General features: G+C 36.8%; 2 protein-coding genes across 14 annotated transcripts in view; one reads left to right on the plus strand and one right to left on the minus strand.

Annotated features, from left to right (window-relative positions):
• The window catches only part of LOC131440558 (protein unc-13 homolog 4B), a 128,121-nt gene extending 110,832 nt beyond the window's left edge, over positions 1–17,289 (plus strand). For 6 of the 12 annotated variants that reach the window (XM_058611939.1, XM_058611940.1, XM_058611944.1 and 3 more), the window contains 8 exons: positions 6,307–6,647; positions 7,384–7,591; positions 7,666–8,483; positions 8,541–9,039; positions 13,516–14,049; positions 14,109–14,548; positions 14,628–14,821; positions 14,886–15,114. In XM_058611939.1, the coding sequence (XP_058467922.1) occupies positions 6,307–6,647; positions 7,384–7,591; positions 7,666–8,483; positions 8,541–9,039; positions 13,516–14,049; positions 14,109–14,548; positions 14,628–14,821; positions 14,886–14,977 (3,126 nt within the window). In that variant the 3' untranslated portion in view covers positions 14,978–15,114. Of the gene's footprint in view, positions 1–5,656; positions 6,239–6,306; positions 6,648–7,383; positions 7,592–7,665; positions 8,484–8,540; positions 9,040–13,515; positions 14,050–14,108; positions 14,549–14,627; positions 14,822–14,885; positions 15,115–15,687; positions 16,222–16,280; positions 16,721–16,802; positions 16,997–17,060 lie in introns of those variants that run through there. The other 6 variants (XM_058611949.1, XM_058611951.1, XM_058611950.1 and 3 more) reach the window with 6 other exon arrangements.
• Positions 1–17,560, minus strand: part of LOC131440560 (uncharacterized) — a 92,546-nt gene extending 74,986 nt beyond the window's left edge. Inside the window, exons 1-3 of one of the 2 annotated variants that reach the window (XR_009231404.1) lie at positions 17,472–17,560; positions 17,039–17,128; positions 14,864–14,953 (exon numbers count right to left, since the gene is read on the minus strand). The gene's annotated coding sequence lies outside the window, so the exon portion shown is untranslated. Of the gene's footprint in view, positions 1–14,863; positions 14,954–15,296; positions 15,379–17,038; positions 17,129–17,471 lie in introns of those variants that run through there. The other variant, XR_009231403.1, reaches the window with a different exon arrangement.
• Between the last annotated feature and the right edge of the window lie 3,885 nt (positions 17,561–21,445).

A 21,445-nucleotide genomic window follows, 5' to 3' on the forward strand; every position in this document is an offset into this window, starting at 1 on the left:
CAGCTTGGAGCGATCTCAATCTTCAGTTCAGCAACGCCATCGCACGGCGTCTCATTCAACATGTCATGTCAATTGTATGGGTGCGCAGTGCTGCTATTTTGGCGCGTACGAATTTGACATTTCTCTCCCCTACTTCTATGTACGTGATTCGATGCGAACTCGCCTGAGGGCGCAATGGTCGCAAAAAGGATGTTGCCAAAGATTTGTTCGGGAAATGTGAGAGCTGGATATCTTGTTAATATGATGTCTTTGATGATATGCTCTAACTAAACAAACCCCAGTTTGCAAACAAAATGGCCAATCGTTTTACTCGAATATTTATTTGAAAAGTTTCATATTTATTTGGAAAGGAGTTCGATACTGTTTCACCAGTATGCAGGCCGACTTTTTTATCCGATCATTTAAAACAGGGGTTCCCAAAGTGGTCGATATAGACCCCTTTTTGAGGAGGTCGACGTAAACGAAAACTGACTATGGGGGTCGACGAGGTCTAGAAATTGACCCCCTATTGTTTGATATAAGTTGTTATTTGAAATATTTACGCTAAAAAGTTGTATTTATTTGACCATCCGCAGAAATTGCTAAGTGTTTTACATCAATATTAAAAATGCAAGAAAATTAATTTTCAAAGGAACTTGTTGATGGGGGTCTGAGGCCTAAGTTAATTTTAGTAAAGGGGTCTATGACCCAAAATAGTTTGGGAACCCCTGATTTAAAATATACCTACAAACACGCACCATCCTGATAATGCGAATGATTATGCTCGAGCAAGCGAAATGTGAATCCAAATGGTATCGTTATTTGCGTATAAGATATGAGCTGTTTCTCAACATGTTTCAGTATTGTGTGATGCTATTTGTTATTTTTTTTAATAGCATGTTTTTATTTGGCTCATTGCGGTTAGCTTAACATGGCTGTTGGTCTTGTTGTTGCACAGCTTGTTTTTGCGTTTCCCGGTTGGGGTTTCCATGCTTCTTCCGGTTGTGGTGTAGTAGTGGTTGTCCAGCACTGTAGAACACTTTTGGCGTTTTCTGCAGTCCGAGGAATCGTTCATCGTATACCATTACAAAATCGAAACATGCACAGGCCCGGTGGATTTAGTTTTGAGTTGGTTTTGAACTTTTCAAGATTAATGATTAAATTGTCATATCGTGATACAAAGCGAGTATCACCATACGCTCTATCGATGCAATCTTCATGTCGTAGTTTAGATGCTACCCAACCAGCGGTATAATATACACTATTCGATTGATGAATTTCCATTCTGCTGACAGTTTCATTCGGTGCAATTTTCTTTTTAAATTCTTCACTCTTTATTATTCGCATTTTAGACATCTCTGAAGTTGTTATAAAGTACTTGTTGAGGTTTACCTCGACGTTACCTAATTTTTTTGGTGCAATAATTTGATTGACCACAATTGATTTAAATGCAGATGCAAATTTACTGGCATCTGTGTGGTTGTTGTTGCAGTTCTTCCAGTGAATCAACGAAAAAAAGTGTTCGAGGCAGTCCTGTGACAAATTTTCAGTTCTCAACAAAGAAACTCCGTGATTTACATGAAGATCTTTCCAAAGATGCTACTCAACCAGCGGTATCAAAGAACTTAAAAGTTTCCAATGAACAGAATTCTTTTTAATCGGTTTTTTAAGGTACTGTTAATGAAATATTGTGGTGAAAATGAACAAGAACACGACTGAACAAACCTTTGTCTCGTTGAAGCTTGATGAATTGGCACAGTCAAAAAGATTATCAAACGCACCGAAAATTTTTCTGTTCTGAAAAAAGAACCAAGGACGATCTACTGTGACTCCATACAATTTAAATAATGAACGATTTGTTGAATTTTGGTCGTAAACTAATAATTTCGGTATAAGTCCACTTTTAATTACCAGCTTCAATCCCTCATCTACTATGTTCCGAAGTCGATCAGTATTCAACGAACTTGGATTGAAAAAATAGCCAATCGCTTGTTTGAATCCAGACTTCATAGATTTTATCATTAGATTCGTTAGAGCTTGAACTCTAGCCTTAAACGCTGTAATTTATTTTTGGCTTTTCCGTATTCTTTTTTAAAGGTCACGGTTTTGTTGTTCGACTAAAACAAGTCGTTCCATGCAAAATGTGATTTTCTCAATATCTCTACAGTAATCGTGGTCGTGCTTGACGACAACATCGTAACCAGCGGGTTGCGGATTTATAGAAATGAGTGGGTTTGCAAAATCAAGAAATTGTATTACTTAATTCGAAAATGTTGGTAAAATTCTGGAATTAGCATTAAGATTGATTCGTTTAGTTCTGCGTTTACATCTCACAAACATTTATATAAATAGGGATTTTTTAGTATCAGATTGCTATTCTAAACCGTATTTACAGCTTATTTTTCCGTGGAATCCAAAGGAACCTATAATTTCTTTAAGACGGTTTAGTTTGCATTCCACTAACCGCTCAAAATACAAATTTTGACTCATGAAGTAGTTTTTCTAGGATTGTCATCGTAAAGTTTTCGTGGACTACCGCAAACAAGGAAAAACACCATTTTCAACAACTAGCATTACTAAAGCGATTAAAGACCGAAAAATTCGTTTTTTAAGACAATTCGCCGGTTCACAAGAGCATTGCGTAAGTTTCATTTTGTAGTTTTTGATCGGTATTTTTGGAATCTGAACCGCCCGAGTAACTAATATGACCTGCAAATTGGAATAGTTTTGATGCAACGTTAGAAGAATCTTTCTGTTCTTCACGAGTCGAAACAAGGGAGCCACTTAGGACCACTCCTTATCATGCTGAATGATTTATGCGCTGAACTGTCGTCATTTGAAGTTGAAGTTGCATTAATGTGTGTTGATCTTAGAATATATCGCAACATCACAATCCTCGCGGATTGTTTTGCTTTACAAATTGAAATAGAGTCATTATTACTGCAGTTTTGAGACTTATCAATACGCAGTGTTCTGGAATTCGGAATAACAATCACTCTCATCAATCAACATACTTTGCAAAATGGATGAATATTTTTTCAGCAGCTCTTTTTTCCGATTCAACACTTAATAACATCTATTACCCAATACTATGGGAAAAATAATTTTCCTATGCCTATGCAGTTTTGGGACTCATCGATTGCGTTCGGAAAAAATAATTTTTACATTCTCGGTAGATTCTCGAAGCACGATTCATCGCGTAAAGTACGGCCATTACAATCTGATGTCACATAGACAATGACTGTGGGAGAGGCCATTTTATAATCGATGATAATAAGGAATCTAAACATATGACACTTTAAATTTAGGAGCACTCTTTATCCTGTTCCGGAGCTGGATTAAACTGTATAGAAATCTATGAAAACCAGTCTTCACATGAACATCGGCACGCTTGTGCCTGTACACAATATTTCAAGCACATATTCAATCTCAAATTTACTGTGAGTCCATGTTCAAACTCGTCCCGAGTACCCTAAACGAACGAACACAGTACGTACATTGGGTCGCGTTGAACCAGTGATAGAAGAAAGACAGAACAAATAAAAACAAAACAAGTTCGGTAAAAATCAGAGTGATATATTTTAGGAGCGAAACAAAATTAAGGATATCAGTGTTGTCGTTTATTAACATTAATTTACAAAGAAAGGAATCCAACAATAGTGTTTCGAATTCATTTAATATTAGTTCATAGTACCTTGTTCTTCGATTAATGTTACTTAAAATCCAATAAATCTTTCATCACGAAACCTGCTGAGAACTAATATTGTACGAACTTAGAAGATACTGGAAGGTTTTACTCAGATCATTATTTCTAGTGATCATTTAAGCCTTCGCATATAATAAGTGCTTGAAATTCTCATACAAATCCATTCAAACGGTAGCAAGTGAAGCTAATGTTGAATCTAAAATTGTATTTTCCATGTTTTTACTTGAAAATTTATTTGTAGACATGGCTGATATATTTGTCAATCGATAATTTCCGGAATGGACATTGTGGTAATTTGAAATCACTGTTCAGCAACAGACAAGCGAACATCGAGTTTGTACATGATGTACGTGCATGGTGATGTGCACGCGTTTGTGTACAAATGTATGAGGTCGGGTTTCAACGTGAATAGATAGGTCAGTATGAGAACAGAACTCCCGCGAGTATGGTGTTCGGTGTTTATTTGGGAATACTGATGAAAACATAAGACCTTTCTATTAAATCCATTTGTAAAAATCGTCCTACTCATCTCTGAGAAATCCTTGTGAGGTCTGTTTTGAAGCTTTTGACCACTACTAAGAAAATTTTTCTATCACTTCTAATGACAAATTGAAATTTTCAACATTCATCATCACACTATATATCCAAACCAGAAAGCGATGAAATTAAATAGGATTCTCTGAGATGATAAGACACTTCATTTGAATATAAGTTCGTTAACATTGATTTGGCTGTCTCTAAAAAATCGATGTGATGTTCTATTTCGAATTTTTCGACCGCTCTTTTATGGGCTTTGGAAACCGCTACATTTGAATTTATTTTTTTTATTTAACGTAGTATTTTCAATATCAAAAAATAGCAAAGCAATATTGAAATGTAAAATACAGTGACTAAACTAAACAAATGACTAAGCAAGCTGTTGTACCAAAATATGGCATTATTTTATCATTTCAATAATAAAATAATGCCTAAATAAGCAGTGACAGCAAAATGAACTATTAGTATGATATTAGTTTGTTCTCGCTTTATATTCGGGTCCCGTCGCGTATTCGACTACATACTCGAGAACAAAAACATCAGCAATAATACATATTAACTTGATCATTGCTCACATTCTGAAAAAATGAGCGAAAGAAAAAAAATGCAATTTGTCGGTTATTTTTTTAAAGATATTTTTATTCAGGCCTATTTGCGTGCAAGCTTTACGTGGCTGAATTAGCCGATTTTTTAAATAACAATTTTTTTGAAGTGGATCTCGTTGTCACTCTTTTTCTAGGAGGAGAAGAGCTTCCATTTCCCTCCTGCGAGGGTTGAGGGGCACTTTGTTCGTGGCTCGTCTCGTCATCCATTGCCTCATCGGTTGTATTGTTTTTAGTGTCCGTCTTCGTTTCGTTTTCCTTGTTGTTCGTAGTCTTGAGCTCGTTGCTAGTTGCTTTAGATGCGCCTTGTTGTACATTGGTTGTAGCTGCTGGTTGGTTTGATGGTGAAACATGAGTACTGCGCTCACTAGTTTTCGTTGTTGAACGGTTGACCTTGTCTTTGGTTGAAGATGTTCTTTTCGTAGTTTCAGTGCAAGGTTTACCGTAGTGTGCAGGTTGTTCACAAAACTGACATGTAACCAGCTGATTTTCATAGGTAATCAACGTTTTACACGGACGTGTCCCACCTTGATCACAAATAATGTAAGATGGAATTGCCTTACGTAGTTGCATACGCACAACTCGCACGCCATTCCGGATTCCGGAGAAAAATTCCGCCATACTTCCGGTGAAGGGATTTCACCGTACTGCGACATTTTCTCCCGTTTGTTGTCGTTTTACCCTGCTTCGAAACATTTGCATCAAACGCAATATAAATATTGTGTAAGGAAATATTAATTGTGTTACTCTTCAAAAAATAAAAAATAATAATGGAGATTTCATGGTATGCATTTTCTTTAAAAACGATTTTTGATTATGCATTTTCTTTAACAACTAGACTATTAACGGTGATTTTTAACGGATTTTTACTTGTATGCTTTACACACCTTTTTTGAAAAAGTTTGTACTAGCTTGGATGTCTGTTCTCTGTGTTATTATGTTATTTGTCCAATCAAAATACCCAAAGTTCTGTTGCACAATATCTAATTTGGAAACCATCATGCAGAATCACCTCCACCGTCATGTGACGTAATTGAACTAAATCTGAAAATTCGATGAAACATTTGAATCTTTGCAACCAGAAGTACACTAAAAATTACCGAAAAATTCCATGATGAGTAGTTATTCTTTACCACGATTACTCGGCGGTGGTGGTCTAAGCGGAAATCACAAATTCAATATCAAATTTGGCTCCATACGTCTTTCGAAATCATTCCGCGAAAAGCGATCAAAGTCCATTGCTCGAACCGAAGATTTATATGGTCGAGCGAAATGCCAACCGACAAACGATATCTACAACTTACTGCCCATGCCGGTGGTCAACCGGCGTGGGACATTGCAACGCAATCAATTTCGAGGTGTCCGGAAGGATGTGATGGAACATCAAGCTAGCATGGTGATTCACTCAATGACTGTAGGCAATGATTTCAATTTTGTGCTTAATTTATGTATATTAGTAACTAATTTGGTGATTATTGTTAGATTGATGAGCTCTACGAAGAAATACTATTCGAAATCATACACAATATTGGCTGTGAGGATGAAGAACAAACTGAGGATAGTTTGATACACTATGTCCAGGATGCATTCAAAATATCCAACGAGAAGCATGATGAAGTTTTTCAGATAGCGCATAGCAAAGAACCGCCAGAAATATGTCTTAATGTGGAAGTAATTGAGGCTAAAGAGCTAGAACCAAAAGATTCTAATGGACTGTCCGATCCATTTGTAACGATGTTTATTGCCTCTAATCCAACGCATCGTTATAACACGTCGGTTAAATCCGCTACCCTAGATCCGGTGTGGGAAGAACATTTTTCACTGTAAGTTATATTTTGCATATATTACACGATGCTGGTTTTAAGGGGAGGATCTCCTGTGAATGTTATTTTTCGTTCCTTTATTTCAAACGTGGATTAAAAACAACAATGGATTGCCTAGTCTTCAATTTTTTATGTAGTTCTTTTGATTTTCTAGAGACTGCTAAAGTGTATATTATATGTAAAGATATAAAGTTGCTACTGATATATGTTTGCACGAAGTGGGACATGTTATTTTTTCAAAGGTAAACGTTTTTTTTTTGTTTCTCTAGATTATGCTTTTTTTTTTGTTTTCGAGTTCTCTAGAGAACGCCGTTTTTGTTTGTTGTTTCGAATGATTCATTTGAATAAAGTGGGATACATTTTTTTACATTTTCTTAACGGTGTTCCATTGAAAAATTTAACACGCTTCAATCCGATATTTATTTTTAAATCAGTCAAGCTGTTCTTTACTGACCATGTACATCAGTTTTAAAAACATGCCCCACTTTGAGCAACCATATCTCAGGAACTACTCGATATTTTTAACATATAATTTACACGGTAGCAGTCTTCAATAAACAATAATGATTACAAAATAATGAAGATTAGGTAGCCCATCCATGCTCGAAATGAAGAAATAATCCAATCCATTGTCGAAGTCCATGCTTGCAATGAATCCATGCTCAAAATAAAGGATTGTTCCCGTTTACAGGAGAAGCTCCCCTTAAATATAACAAATGATTTTTTTCGTTTTCAGGCCAATAGATGAAAACGCAAATGACGCCAACCTCATCATCGAAGTGTGGGACTTCGATCCGGCTGAAACTGTAAAAGAAAAAATGAATAAGGTGTTCGATGTGAAAGGTGTACGAGGACTGAGGAAGCTAATGAAAGAAATAGCCGTCACAGCTTCAACGGGAAAGCATGATAACGAATTGATTGGGCGCGCTAGTATACCACTGAAGGTAAGTCTTCGTCCATTGCAACATTCGGTAATAAAATGTCCATGTTAACATGAAGAATCGTTTATATTTTTCAGTCGATCCCGGCATCAGGCTTAGTAATGTGGTACAATCTGGATAAAAAAAATAAATTGAAACGACAAGGAACGATAAGAGTGAGACTGAACTTTAGTTCTCAGAAGAACAACCAAGTTGCCGCGCAAGAACACCGACATCTGTTGCGAATACTATTGTTGCACGAGCTGGAAACATCAAAAGTAGCTCAATACTGGTGGTCGGGAAAATTCACTCCGCAAGGCGAATTCGTACTTACTCAACATTCGGCTCAAAGTAGTTTGTCCACGACGGCTGTTGCATTTATTCAATGGTCTGTTTATGCATCAATTCATCTAGACCATCATCTGTCATTTAGTTTATTCGATTCGTTACTTGACAAACTAGTGCGTCCAGTTCAAACAAAATCTGTCTCGGACGAGGAGTTGAAAATGTTCTGGGAAGCAACAAGAAAACTTTTACCGTCCTGTTTCTCAGCGATACGAAAATTACGCAAAAAGACCGCCTGTGATAAACTGGTTATTAAGATGCTTACTGACGTTTTGAGTATTCTCGCTAAAATTTCGTTGTTAGAACCACCGGAGGGAACGGATTTATTTCCTACTCAGCTGTACAGTTGGATAAGACGGGAAAAGAATTCCGAACCTAGTTGGGATGTACGCGGAGCATTGTCTAGTGCAGTGGTGTCAGGTGCCGAAGACTGGTTCCTTAGTATCAAGGAGAGCCACCATATTGATACTGGCCTTGACGAGGATCGCTTGCAGAATTTGATCAAGATAATTCAGTTAGTTCGTTCAGATATTCAGCGTTCAATTGAATACTACGATAAAATATTTCAGGAGTAAGAATGGAAGATTTTTGAAATAAGGATGTAGATTTATAAGGTTTTATTTTCCAGAATTTTCCATTTTCTATACACCAAAGAGCTTTATATAACCTATGAGCTTAAACTAGCGGAACTGATAAAACCTTGTGTCGAAAACATTTGCCGTGGCCTTAAGCGAATCGACATTCCCGAATCGAATACCAATGGAATGATTGAATACGAAGACATCAACATGGGGACAACGCTGTTTGAGCTTTACTTGGTTCTGAAACGCTTCTCCATCCTTGGTCCAACACTCAGTCCAGGAGAGTCCAACTTTGCTATAGACGAGTACCATCGTTGGTTTACAGCTGGAGTGACTCATTGGCTGGATATTGCAGTGTACAAAGCGCTGACGAGAATCTATAAAGCAATCGAACTAGACATATTGAAACCGGTAGATCAGACGGTGAAGTATTCATCCTCAGCGGTGGACACACTAGCAATATTCTATCAGATCAAAATATTTTGGCAACAATTGGCTTGGCCAGATATTGAGGGAGCGTATATATTCGTTGCGAAAATTGTTGATGTAAGTAATAGATGATGTACTGCATTTTTAATTAGTTGTAAGTAATTATGTTAAGGTGATCATTTAAACTGTTTGTAGCGATAGCTTATAGCTAATTACCTTTTAAGTTTTACCATTCTCTACGTATTCTATACGAATATGTCGTTGGACTTGCTCAGAAGATTAAGAAATTCAACAACTAAATGGATGAGATTCAAAATGACAGACTTCCCTTATGGGTTTACCTTATGATAAAAAAGAACCGGAATTTTCATTTTAAAATTCCCGCGCTTGTCCAATTGGTAAACTTTTATTCTCTCAACGTTGGCAACACTTTTATACACATTCTGTCAAATTTTAACGCATATCGTACGATTAGTTTTTGTTTGGCGTCTATACAAAGAAGTTGAAAATTTTTCGTGTGGCGATTTTTATAATGTATGGAAATTTAAAATAACGTGCGTGCATCAAATTTTGTGTTGCAAATGGATTTAAGTGTTCCGAAACGTTGAAAATGTTAGAAAAGGCCTTTGGTGAATCGTGTCTAGGAAAAACACAGACATACGAGTGGTGTAAACGCTTCCAAGTTGGTCGTACAAGCTTGGATCATGATGAGATCCCTGGCCGCCCAACAACATCTGTTACTGAAGAAAACATTGAATCGGCGATGCAAATCGTGTTGCAAAATCGTTCTGTACCGATTAGAGAAATTGCTGTGTTGTTGGGCATCTTTCATGAATCAGCCGAACACATTTTAACTGATGTTTTGGGTTTGAAACGCGTCGCTTCTCGGCTGGTGCCAAAAATGCTGAATTTTACGATAATGCGCTGGCTCACACAGCGTTGGTTGTGTCGCAGTTTTTGGCCAAAAACTCAGTCAATATCATCAACCAAGCACCGTACTCTCCAGATATAGCCCCGTGTGACTTTTTCCTCTTCCCCAGACTCAAATTGCCATTGCGGGGAACGCTTTTTGAGACCACGGAGACCATAAAAGAGAATTCGCTGCGTGAACTAAAGGCCATACCTTCGGCGGCCTATAAAACTTGTATAGAAAATTGTATCAAGCGTTGGCATGCATGTATGGCCACAGGAGGAGAGAACTTTGAAGGCGATAATAAAGAAATTCATTAAAAATTGAAATTTTGCGTTTTTTAATAAAATTTTTTTGATCATAATGCATGAAATCATTAGAAAGTGAATCGCTATAATTATTAATCTTCGAGAAAAACTGCTCGTTGCCTTTCTCATATAGAAGGTCTTTCACTGTGAAATCTGATTTTTGAAAATAGATTTTTTTGGTTTTGATTTGGCTTGATTTTGTAAATTGTTTTTTAAATGTAGAACTAGTTTAGAATTAGATAGGTTTAGAAAAAATAGTCTTATACAAAAGACAATCTGGATCAACTTAAAAAAAAAAACGAAGTAAGCTAAGTGGCTTTTTCTGTCAAGAACAGGCTACTGCGCAGGGACGATTTTTGGGGATTTGACCCTTTTAATTACCTTTTAAGTTTTACCATTCTCTACGTATTCTATACGAATATGTCGTTGGACTTGCTCAGAAGATTAAGAAGTTCAACAACTAAATGGATGAGATTCAAAATGACAGACTTCCCTTATGGGTTTACCTTATGATAAAAAAGAACCGGAATTTTCATTTTAAAATTCCCGCGCTTGTCCAATTGGTAAACTTTTATTCTCTCAACGTTGGCAACACTTTTATACACATTCTGTCAAATTTTAACGCATATCGTACGATTAGTTTTTGTTTGGCGTCTATACAAAGAAGTTGAAAATTTTTCGTGTGGCGATTTTTATAATGTATGGAAATTTAAAATAACGTGCGTGCATCAAATTTTGTGTTGCAAATGGATTTAAGTGTTCCGAAACGTTGAAAATGTTAGAAAAGGCCTTTGGTGAATCGTGTCTAGGAAAAACACAGACATACGAGTGGTGTAAACGCTTCCAAGTTGGTCGTACAAGCTTGGATCATGATGAGATCCCTGGCCGCCCAACAACATCTGTTACTGAAGAAAACATTGAATCGGCGATGCAAATCGTGTTGCAAAATCGTTCTGTACCGATTAGAGAAATTGCTGTGTTGTTGGGCATCTTTCATGAATCAGCCGAACACATTTTAACTGATGTTTTGGGTTTGAAATGCGTCGCTTCTCGGCTGGTGCCAAAAATGCTGAATTTTACGATAATGCGCTGGCTCACACAGCGTTGGTTGTGTCGCAGTTTTTGGCCAAAAACTCAGTCAATATCATCAACCAAACACCGTACTCTCCAGATATAGCCCCGTGTGACTTTTTCCTCTTCCCCAGACTCAAATTGCCATTGCGGGGAACGCTTTTTGAGACCACGGAGACCATAAAAGAGAATTCGCTGCGTGAACTAAAGGCCATACCTTCGGTGGCCTATAAAACTTGTATAGAAAATTGTATCAAGCGTTGGCATGCATGTATGGCCACAGGAGGAGAGAACTTTGAAGGCGATAATAAAGAAATTCATTAAAAATTGAAATTTTGCGTTTTTTAATAAAATTTTTTTGATCATAATGCATGAAATCATTAGAAAGTGAATCGCTATAATTATTAATCTTCGAGAAAAACTGCTCGTTGCCTTTCTCATATAGAAGGTCTTTCACTGTGAAATCTGATTTTTGAAAATAGATTTTTTTGGTTTTGATTTGGCTTGATTTTGTAAATCGTTTTTTAAATGTAGAACTAGTTTAGAATTAGATAGGTTTAGAAAAAATAGTCTTATACAAAAGACAATCTGGATCAACTTAAAAAAGTCCTCTTCTTGTGACTCTTGTGGTAAGGCAGTTAGTTCACTAATGGAAACAAATGTTGAACTAATATTCCTTCTCTTCCTACTGTGACATGCATTTTTACACCAATTACATACTCTAAGTCAGTTTAGGTTACACGTTGACCATGAGGTGCTACTCATCACTCGACTCAACTCAACGATTGCAGTCACTTTATTCGAAAACACGTTGATTCTTTGTCTGTTTAGTTTAAATCTTAACACCTTCGAGGACAGCCGGTCTAATAAACATTTTCTAGATGGAAATGATTTCTAGATTTGTAGACCCTAAAGTTTATTTTTTTGTTCCAAAGAGAAAAAGAAACAAATTTACCTTACTACTGCTTGAATATCAAAAATGCAACGAACGCCAATGATCATCGTTCGCTTCCCTTCGCCTTTGTTCGATCATCGTTCTGATATTCGACTTGTCCGTATATTCGGGTGCGAACGAAGCCGACGCTGCTTCGTTGTTTGCATAAAGATCAATTCCTTGCAGTTGTTATTCGCATTGAACATACGTCCCGGGATGGCGGTTCAATGCATAGGGCACTGGTCTTACAAAACTGTTGTATCTTCGAGACCCGACCTGGAAGAATTCGTAGTGTCAATAGGATCGGATCACCAGCCATACAATGGTTCTGTACACTCTAAATCGGCTGCGAAGTCTGTTGAAACAGAAGGTCAAATTCCACTACAGGAATGCAATACCAAGGCTTACATATCCCCGAATGACTTAACGCGAAAGTGGAACGAATATTCATGCAGCGATAATCGTCCAAACCTAATTCGCGATGATCGTTCGTGCTGTCTTTAAAACAAACAAATTAAGACGTTTTCCTCTGTATTAGTACCATAGTCTTATGTGTGTGTGATGAACCATATACCAGCCTCAAGGAGTCCTTATTGCTGCTACCTCACGAGATATGATGAATTCAGTAGATGAAGAATGTTTCACGAAGAATGGAATCCAACGATCGTCGCAGTGACGCTATTGGAACCGATCGAATGACAAACGAATGTATAAAACGAGCATGCACGATGTATACCAGCAGCGAAGAATGTATTAGTAGATTCGGGTTCTCTACGATTATTGCTTATTCATTTTCACCCTTCTCTTTTTCGTGCAGTGAATAGTTCCACGTTGCTCGAGACGGGCGTATGTAATATAAAGATGTGCGCACCGAAGATGAATGAATGAATTAGTTACACGAAGAATATGTGAAACATTGCTTTGAACTTATCTTAGTCCAATTACGAACCTGTGAATCAAACATTTCTTAGGCTGTAATTTGATAAAGCTATGATAAATTATAGATTGCTGGTCATTAAGAAGTAAGACAATTTTCGTGCTTAGAACTCATAATCAATTTTTTTTTCGCATTCTCCTTCGATTCACCGGTACATATCAGTTTATGTAGAACTGTTATACCACATTAGTTAAATTACGCCACTACTAGTACCGCTTGAGTTTTATATTTTCGTTGCGGTGTATGTTGAACTGCTATGTGGCATAAGAGTTCAACATAACTTGTCATATACTGACGAGTCGAAGACGAACAGATAGGAAATAGATTTCTGATATAAGGTTGAATTATTTAGACGATTTTACAAAATCTTTCTAGTAAACCGCAACAATCGAATGATAGACTATCATTTGTATTTCATTTTCTTCGATTTCAGGATATTTGCCGTTGCTGTGTTTTTTATGCCGATCGTATGTCTGCAAGAGTTGAAAACCTGGGAATCGTTGAAAACATCTACGAAAAGAAGTTCGTTGTGACCCAGGAATGGTGCATTGCCATCAACAATATCGATTACATGAAGCAGAGCTTGAAGCCATTCGCAACGGAGCTGGGAGTAGATGATATTATAGCGAAAATGTCTGACAGTGAAAGTCCCATGGAAGCGGAGCGTTGCGCAGATACGTTACGCGCAGTCCTTGAAAATGCGATAGATACAGAAAGGAACAAAATTTTGGATTTGGTTGAAAAATTAGCTCGGAAAATGGCTCCTGCAATGCGAAGATTTTTGGTCGAAGGAGCAGAGCTCTTGCAGCAAGATTCAAACTCAATAGATCGTTTGATGATGTACATGGAGGAATCGCTGGCAATGCTCAATGGAGAATTGAACGAGATGAACTTTGAACGTGTATTAGATGCGATTTGGAGTGAATTGGCGACTATCTTGTACGATCTAATTCAGAGTAATTTAGATGTAAGTAATACATTACTATTGTTTGAAACTATACATTGATTGTAATTTTTTTATTTCAGAAGCGTCGTCCGCCAGCATTTTTCGCCAACTTACGTGATACGCTCCATATCTTAATTGCCAACTTCAAAACTACCCAGAATCTAGAATCGGAGAGCGCTTCCGATAAAGAAACTCTGGCACACATTGAACGGCTTTTGCAATTGCATGGTTACGAGACAACCGATCTAATTCATCAGTATTACATTGATAGGCTAAAGGAACAAGAAACGGAAAATGACGACTACGGACAACTAACGGTTCAGTGCTTTTTCAAAGGCAACGTTCTCGAATTGGAAATTATGAATGCACGTAATCTCAGACCAATGGATTCCAACGGATCATGCGATTCCTTCGTTCGGGTTCATTTTATACCAGAGGAACGGTTTGTGGGAATCATTAAGCCCCGTACCCATACTGAGACAAAAACGTTATTTCCGTTATACGACGAAAAATTTGTTATGTATGTACATAACTATATTATTATTATTATTATTATTATTATTATTATTTTCTAATTGCTATATTAACTTATATTGTAGAACGTTCGCTCCGGAACAGCGACTCGTGAAGGATGCGGTAATTCTGTTCAGTGTAAAAGATAAGGATTTGTTTGGAATGTCCAACCAATACTTGGCTGAATGTTATATGAGTTTCAATGATATTGCAGATGTGTCTAGTGAAAGCGGTAAAATTGAACAGAAACATTTACGATTAACTCGCCCCTGCCGCTTAGGTAATTGATCTACGAAATTTTCATAGCAAAATTGTTACTAACCTTTTTCATTTATATCAAATAGATACGGACTGTGTACGAGCATTAGAATATCGTCAAGGTGATAAACAGGCAAAAGATTTTCTCAAGAAGCTAAAACAAAAAATGGGACAATAAGAACATTATTGCCATGTACTTCGTAATCTAGATTGTTGATAATGTCTAAATTTTTAATGGGACAGATTCGTTGATTTTATTCATTGCCTAATTTGTATTCTATTTGCCGAAAATCCAATTTATTCCGTAAAAAGGAACATTGACTACATTGACAATAATCTGTAGAATATCACATCCAAATCCAATGCAGAAATTGGCATAATGATTTCAACTTTTTCCTACATTCATTATGAATTATCGAAACATGATTTGAGATTGATTCTTATGATTCTTGGAATTGTCCTCTTGTTTGTTTTGTGATTCCTTATACTAGTTTTACCTTTCTTAATTAGGAGCACGTCATCATTGTGATAGGGTTTTCCACATACAGGAACACCAAGTGCGATAAACCATTCCATTTTTTTTTCGCATTCTCCTTCGATTCACCGGTACATATCAGTTTATGTAGAACTGTTATACCACATTAGTTAAATTACGCCACTACTAGTACCGCTTGAGTTTTATATTTTCGTTGCGGTGTATGTTGAACTGCTATGTGGCATAAGAGTTCAACATAACTTGTCATATACTGACGAGTCGAAGACGAACAGATAGGAAATAGATTTCTGATATAAGGTTGAATTATTTAGACGATTTTACAAAATCTTTCTAGTAAACCGCAACAATCGAATGATAGACTATCATTTGTATTTCATTTTCTTCGATTTCAGGATATTTGCCGTTGCTGTGTTTTTTATGCCGATCGTATGTCTGCAAGAGTTGAAAACCTGGAAATCGTTGAAAACATCTACGAAAAGAAGTTCGTTGTGACCCAGGAATGGTGCATTGCCATCAACAATATCGATTACATGAAGCAGAGCTTGAAGCCATTCGCAACGGAGCTGGGAGTAGATGATATTATAGCGAAAATGTCTGACAGTGAAAGTCCCATGGAAGCGGAGCGTTGCGCAGATACGTTACGCGCAGTCCTTGAAAATGCGATAGATACAGAAAGGAACAAAATTTTGGATTTGGTTGAAAAATTAGCTCGGAAAATGGCTCCTGCAATGCGAAGATTTTTGGTCGAAGGAGCAGAGCTCTTGCAGCAAGATTCAAACTCAATAGATCGTTTGATGATGTACATGGAGGAATCGCTGGCAATGCTCAATGGAGAATTGAACGAGATGAACTTTGAACGTGTATTAGATGCGATTTGTAGTGAATTGGCGACTATCTTGTACGATCTAATTCAGAGTAATTTAGATGTAAGTAATACATTACTATTGTTTGAAACTATACATTGATTGTAATTTTTTTATTTCAGAAGCGTCGTCCGCCAGCATTTTTCGCCAACTTACGTGATACGCTCCATATCTTAATTGCCAACTTCAAAACTACCCAGAATCTAGAATCGGAGAGCGCTTCCGATAAAGAAACTCTGGCACACATTGAACGGCTTTTGCAATTGCATGGTTACGAGACAACCGATCTAATTCATCAGTATTACATTGATAGGCTAAAGGAACAAGAAACGGAAAATGACGACTACGGACAACTAACGGTTCAGTGCTTTTTCAAAGGCAACGTTCTCGAATTGGAAATTATGAATGCGCGTAATCTCAGACCAATGGATTCCAACGGATCATGCGATTCCTTCGTTCGGGTTCATTTTATACCAGAGGAACGGTTTGTGGGAATCATTAAGCCCCGTACCCATACTGAGACAAAAACGTTATTTCCGTTATACGACGAAAAATTTGTTATGTATGTACATAACTATATTATTATTATTATTATTATTATTATTATTATTATTTTCTAATTGCTATATTAACTTATATTGTAGAACGTTCGCTCCGGAACAGCGACTCGTGAAGGATGCGGTAATTCTGTTCAGTGTAAAAGATAAGGATTTGTTTGGAATGTCCAACCAATACTTGGCTGAATGTTATATGAGTTTCAATGATATTGCAGATGTGTCTAGTGAAAGCGGTAAAATTGAACAGAAACATTTACGATTAACTCGCCCCTGCCGCTTAGGTAATTGATCTACGAAATTTTCATAGCAAAATTGTTACTAACCTTTTTCATTTATATCAAATAGATACGGACTGTGTACGAGCATTAGAATATCGTCAAGGTGATAAACAGGCAAAAGATTTTCTCAAGAAGCTAAAACAAAAAATGGGACAATAAGAACATTATTGCCATGTACTTCGTAATCTAGATTGTTGATAATGTCTAAATTTTTAATGGGACAGATTCGTTGATTTTATTCATTGCCTAATTTGTATTCTATTTGCCGAAAATCCAATTTATTCCGTAAAAAGGAACATTGACTACATTGACAATAATCTGTAGAATATCACATCCAAATCCAATGCAGAAATTGGCATAATGATTTCAACTTTTTCCTACATTCATTATGAATTATCGAAACATGATTTGAGATTGATTCTTATGATTCTTGGAATTGTCCTCTTGTTTGTTTTGTGATTCCTTATACTAGTTTTACCTTTCTTAATTAGGAGCACGTCATCATTGTGATAGGGTTTTCCACATACAGGAACACCAAGTGCGATAAACCATTCCATTTTGTACACCGATATAAAAATGTCATACGATTGCATACGAGAAGGGGTAGAGAGGTTTCTTTTGATAAAATGATACCAGTGTTACGAATAATTCCCAAAATATTTTCCAGCATTCTTTACACTCAGTCAAAGATACTATGACTTTTCATGGCAACTTGCCAGTGCCTGTAAAATTATTAATTTGAACCTTAAATTGGTGTTCCATAACGGAAGCATTATGTATAAACCTTTTATTCAAAACATGTTCTGAACCCAACATGATGGAAGACATACATATCACACAGTGACCGCTGATGTTGCTTGATTGGAAACTGTTTTTCGGGTCTACTAAATTGCTTACCAATCATCGTACTGCACATGGTTTCTTTGGAGATCCTTTTTGACGCTATTCATGAAGCAATCCATTTTTCCAACTCTTCGAAGGATTGAAAATGTTGATCTGCCAGGCCGTGTGCCATCGAACAGAATAGGTGGAAGTCAGAAGGGGCGACATCTGGGGAATACGGCGGGTGGGGCAAGACTTCCCATTTCAGCGTTTCCAGGTACTTTTTGACCACTTTTGCGACGTGAGGGCGAGTACCAATTTCAACAATCCAATCATTAGTCATTATCAGCAGGCAACCAAGAAAATCGATTCCGGCTATCCTGGTTACGGGTTTCCGATTTCGGAAACACCGGAAATAGTGGTTATATATTCCAAAATGGATCTCACTTACTTTTCTCAGCGATAGCTTGACCGATTTTCACAAACTTAGGTTCAAATGAAAGGTCTTGTGGTCCCATATTGAATTACTGAATTTCATCCTGATCCGACACCCGGTTCTGAAATTACAGAGTGAAGATTGTTAACATATTAATACCGTCTCTAAAAGCGGCGAAGAAAAATACGTTAAATAATTTCTCAACTTGCCTCAGAACTATTCCAATTGGTAGTCATTGTCAGTAAATGGCCAAAACAAACTAATTCTGGCGTTCCTGGTTCCCGGTTTTGGATTAACGACCGAAGGTTGTAGCCATAGACTCAGAAATGGATCCCAGTACATTTTCTTGAACAGACCTTGATTGTACCGACTCCCGGATTTCGTTTTCGGAAGAACCTGTAGTAGAAAATCACTTTGTTTTCTCAGCGATGGTTTGACCGATTTGAGTGCTGTTTCACTCTGCACACGGATAAAAAACTATTACCGGTACCATGATTTTTTAATCATGAAATCATGAACCATGCCTCCTCATGAATTTTCACAAGCAAAATGATTTATATCATCAAAATATTCATGAAAGATGTGTTATTGTTCATGATATCAATCATTTTGCTCATGAAATCATGACTTATTATTCATGATAGACATGATTCATGATATCATGATTTTTAATCATTGTACCGGCAATTGATTTTTATCCGTGTGGGTTATACTAGTTTATGGATAAATCTTTATATTTTTCAAGAATCAAAGAAAATTATTTGGAAGAATACCACACATCTATGTATGAGAATATGTGAGATATGAAAAAAATATCATTACACCACTAGGTGGATTAAAACAGGTTCTTGAAAAAGTTGAGACCATTAATATGGTTTCTACAAGAGCATTAGCGGCTATTCCACAAAATGAGCTGGAGCACGCATTTGAATCATCAAATTTTGAAATACCCGACCCGGGGTAGTTTCATCAAGCAAGCGCTTTCCACGAAACTGAGTTGGGTTCTCACTTAGCAACGGTGGTGTGAGCAAACCCGATACACCCAAACCTCCGTTTACGTAAACTTTTTTTACGTTGCCTCTTTTTACGTAACTCTTTTTACGACATAAATCCCAAATAACGTAATCTTTTTTTACGTTGAAAATACTTCGTAAAAAGAGATTTTTGCATACAATGAAAATCGTTTCCGGCTCATTTATATTCCATGGAAATTAGTACAATATAGGTATTTTCGGAACGGGTTTGATGAGTAGATGTCGGAAAATGATGTTTAAGGTGGTTCTGAATTCCAAGATGGCGACTTCCGGTTTATTGATATTCCTTGAAAACTCTTACAATATGGATATTTTCGGAACAGGTTTGATGACTAGATGTCGGAAAACGATGTTTGAGGTGGTTCTGGATACCAAGATGGAGACTTCCGGTTTATTGATATTCCTTAAAAACTCTTACAATATGGATATTTTCGGAACAGGTTTGATGACTAGATGTCGGAAAACGATGTTTGAGGTGGTTCTGAATTCCAAGATGGCGACTTCCGGTTTATTGATATTCCTTGAAAACCCTTACAATATGGGTATTTTTGGAACGGGTTTGATGAGTAGATGTCGGCAAGCGATGTTTGAGGTGGTTCTGAATTCCAAAATGGCGACTTCCGGTTTATTGATATTCCTTGAAAACCCTTACAATATAGGTATTTTCGGAACGGGTTTGATGAGTAGATGTCGGCAAGCGATGTTTGAGCTGGATACCAAGATGACTAGATGTCGGAAAACGATGTTTGAGGTGGTTCTGAATTCCAAGATGGCGACTTCCGGTTCATTGATATTATTTGAAAACCCTTACAATATGGGTATTTTCGGAACAGGTTTGATGACTAGATGTCAGCAAACGATGTTTGAGGTGGTTCTGAATTCCAAGATCGCGACTTCCGGTTTATTGATATTCCTTGAAACCTCTTACAATATGGGAATTTTTGGAGCTGGTTTAGTGCATATTACGTAGAAAATAATGTTGAATATTAGTGGATTTCTGATCATATACTATATTGTATTATTATTTTCGAAATGGGAAAAGTCGCTTGAAACAAACTATGTTGTGCCTCTAAAAATCACGTGATATACTGTGAGTCCAAGTGTTTCGCTCTGTACTCCAGTACTTTCACACTTGATGAATAAAAAATTTATTGTAATCCGTCCAATGTAATGTAAAATTATATTGGCTATATTTTGCAAATATTATTTAATTTAATTCTCAATTTATTGAATAAATAAAGTTTTCATTGTTTAAGTCATAGTCCTCCATTGATACCTTCCACTATCTATATGTGTAACACATGGTGACTGGTAATAGGTGTTACACCCGAAAAGAGATGATAGTAAACCTTTCATATAGCCAAAATTTGTACAGGAAGGCAGCTAATATTATATTGAATTTCATCAAACCTGTTCCGAAAATACCTATATTGTAAGGGTTTTCAAGGAATATCAATAAACCGGAAGTCGCCATCCTGGAATTCAGAACCACCTCAAACATCGTTTGCCGACATCTACTCATCAAACCCGTTCCGAAAATACCCATATTGTAAGGGTTTTCAAGGAATATCAATAAACCGGAAGTCGCCATTTTGGAATTCAGAACCACCTCAAATATCGTTTTCCGACATGTACTCATCAAACCCGTTTCGAAAATACCCATATTGTAAGGGTTTTCAAGGAATATCAATAAACCGGAAGTCGCCATCTTGGAATTTAGAACCACCTCAAATATCGTTTTCCGACATGTACTCATCAAACCCGTTTCGAAAATATCCATATTGTAAGGGTTTTCAAGGAATATCAATAAACCGGAAGTCGCCATCTTGGAAATTTATGCTGCTTAGAACATCCTTTTCCTGTAAATACTCGTAATTTTCGTTCCATAACTAACCAATATATTATACATATCTAATAATAAATATACATAAGGAAAACTTTTTTTACGTCGAAAATTCCAAATAACGTAAACTTTTATTACGTCGAAAATTCCAAATAACGTAAACTTTTTTTACGTCATAATTCGATTCACGTAGTCCCGATTATTACGTAAATGGCGGTTCGGGTGTATTAGAATCAGGTTCGAAACTAACCCGATTTTCAGTTCTATGACGTTAAAACTAGGCTCGAAACTGGCTTCAAACAAACGGTTTGACAGCA

Source organism: Malaya genurostris, chromosome 1 (assembly GCF_030247185.1).
Source record: "Malaya genurostris strain Urasoe2022 chromosome 1, Malgen_1.1, whole genome shotgun sequence".
Taxonomy (NCBI): Eukaryota; Metazoa; Arthropoda; class Insecta; order Diptera; family Culicidae; genus Malaya; species Malaya genurostris.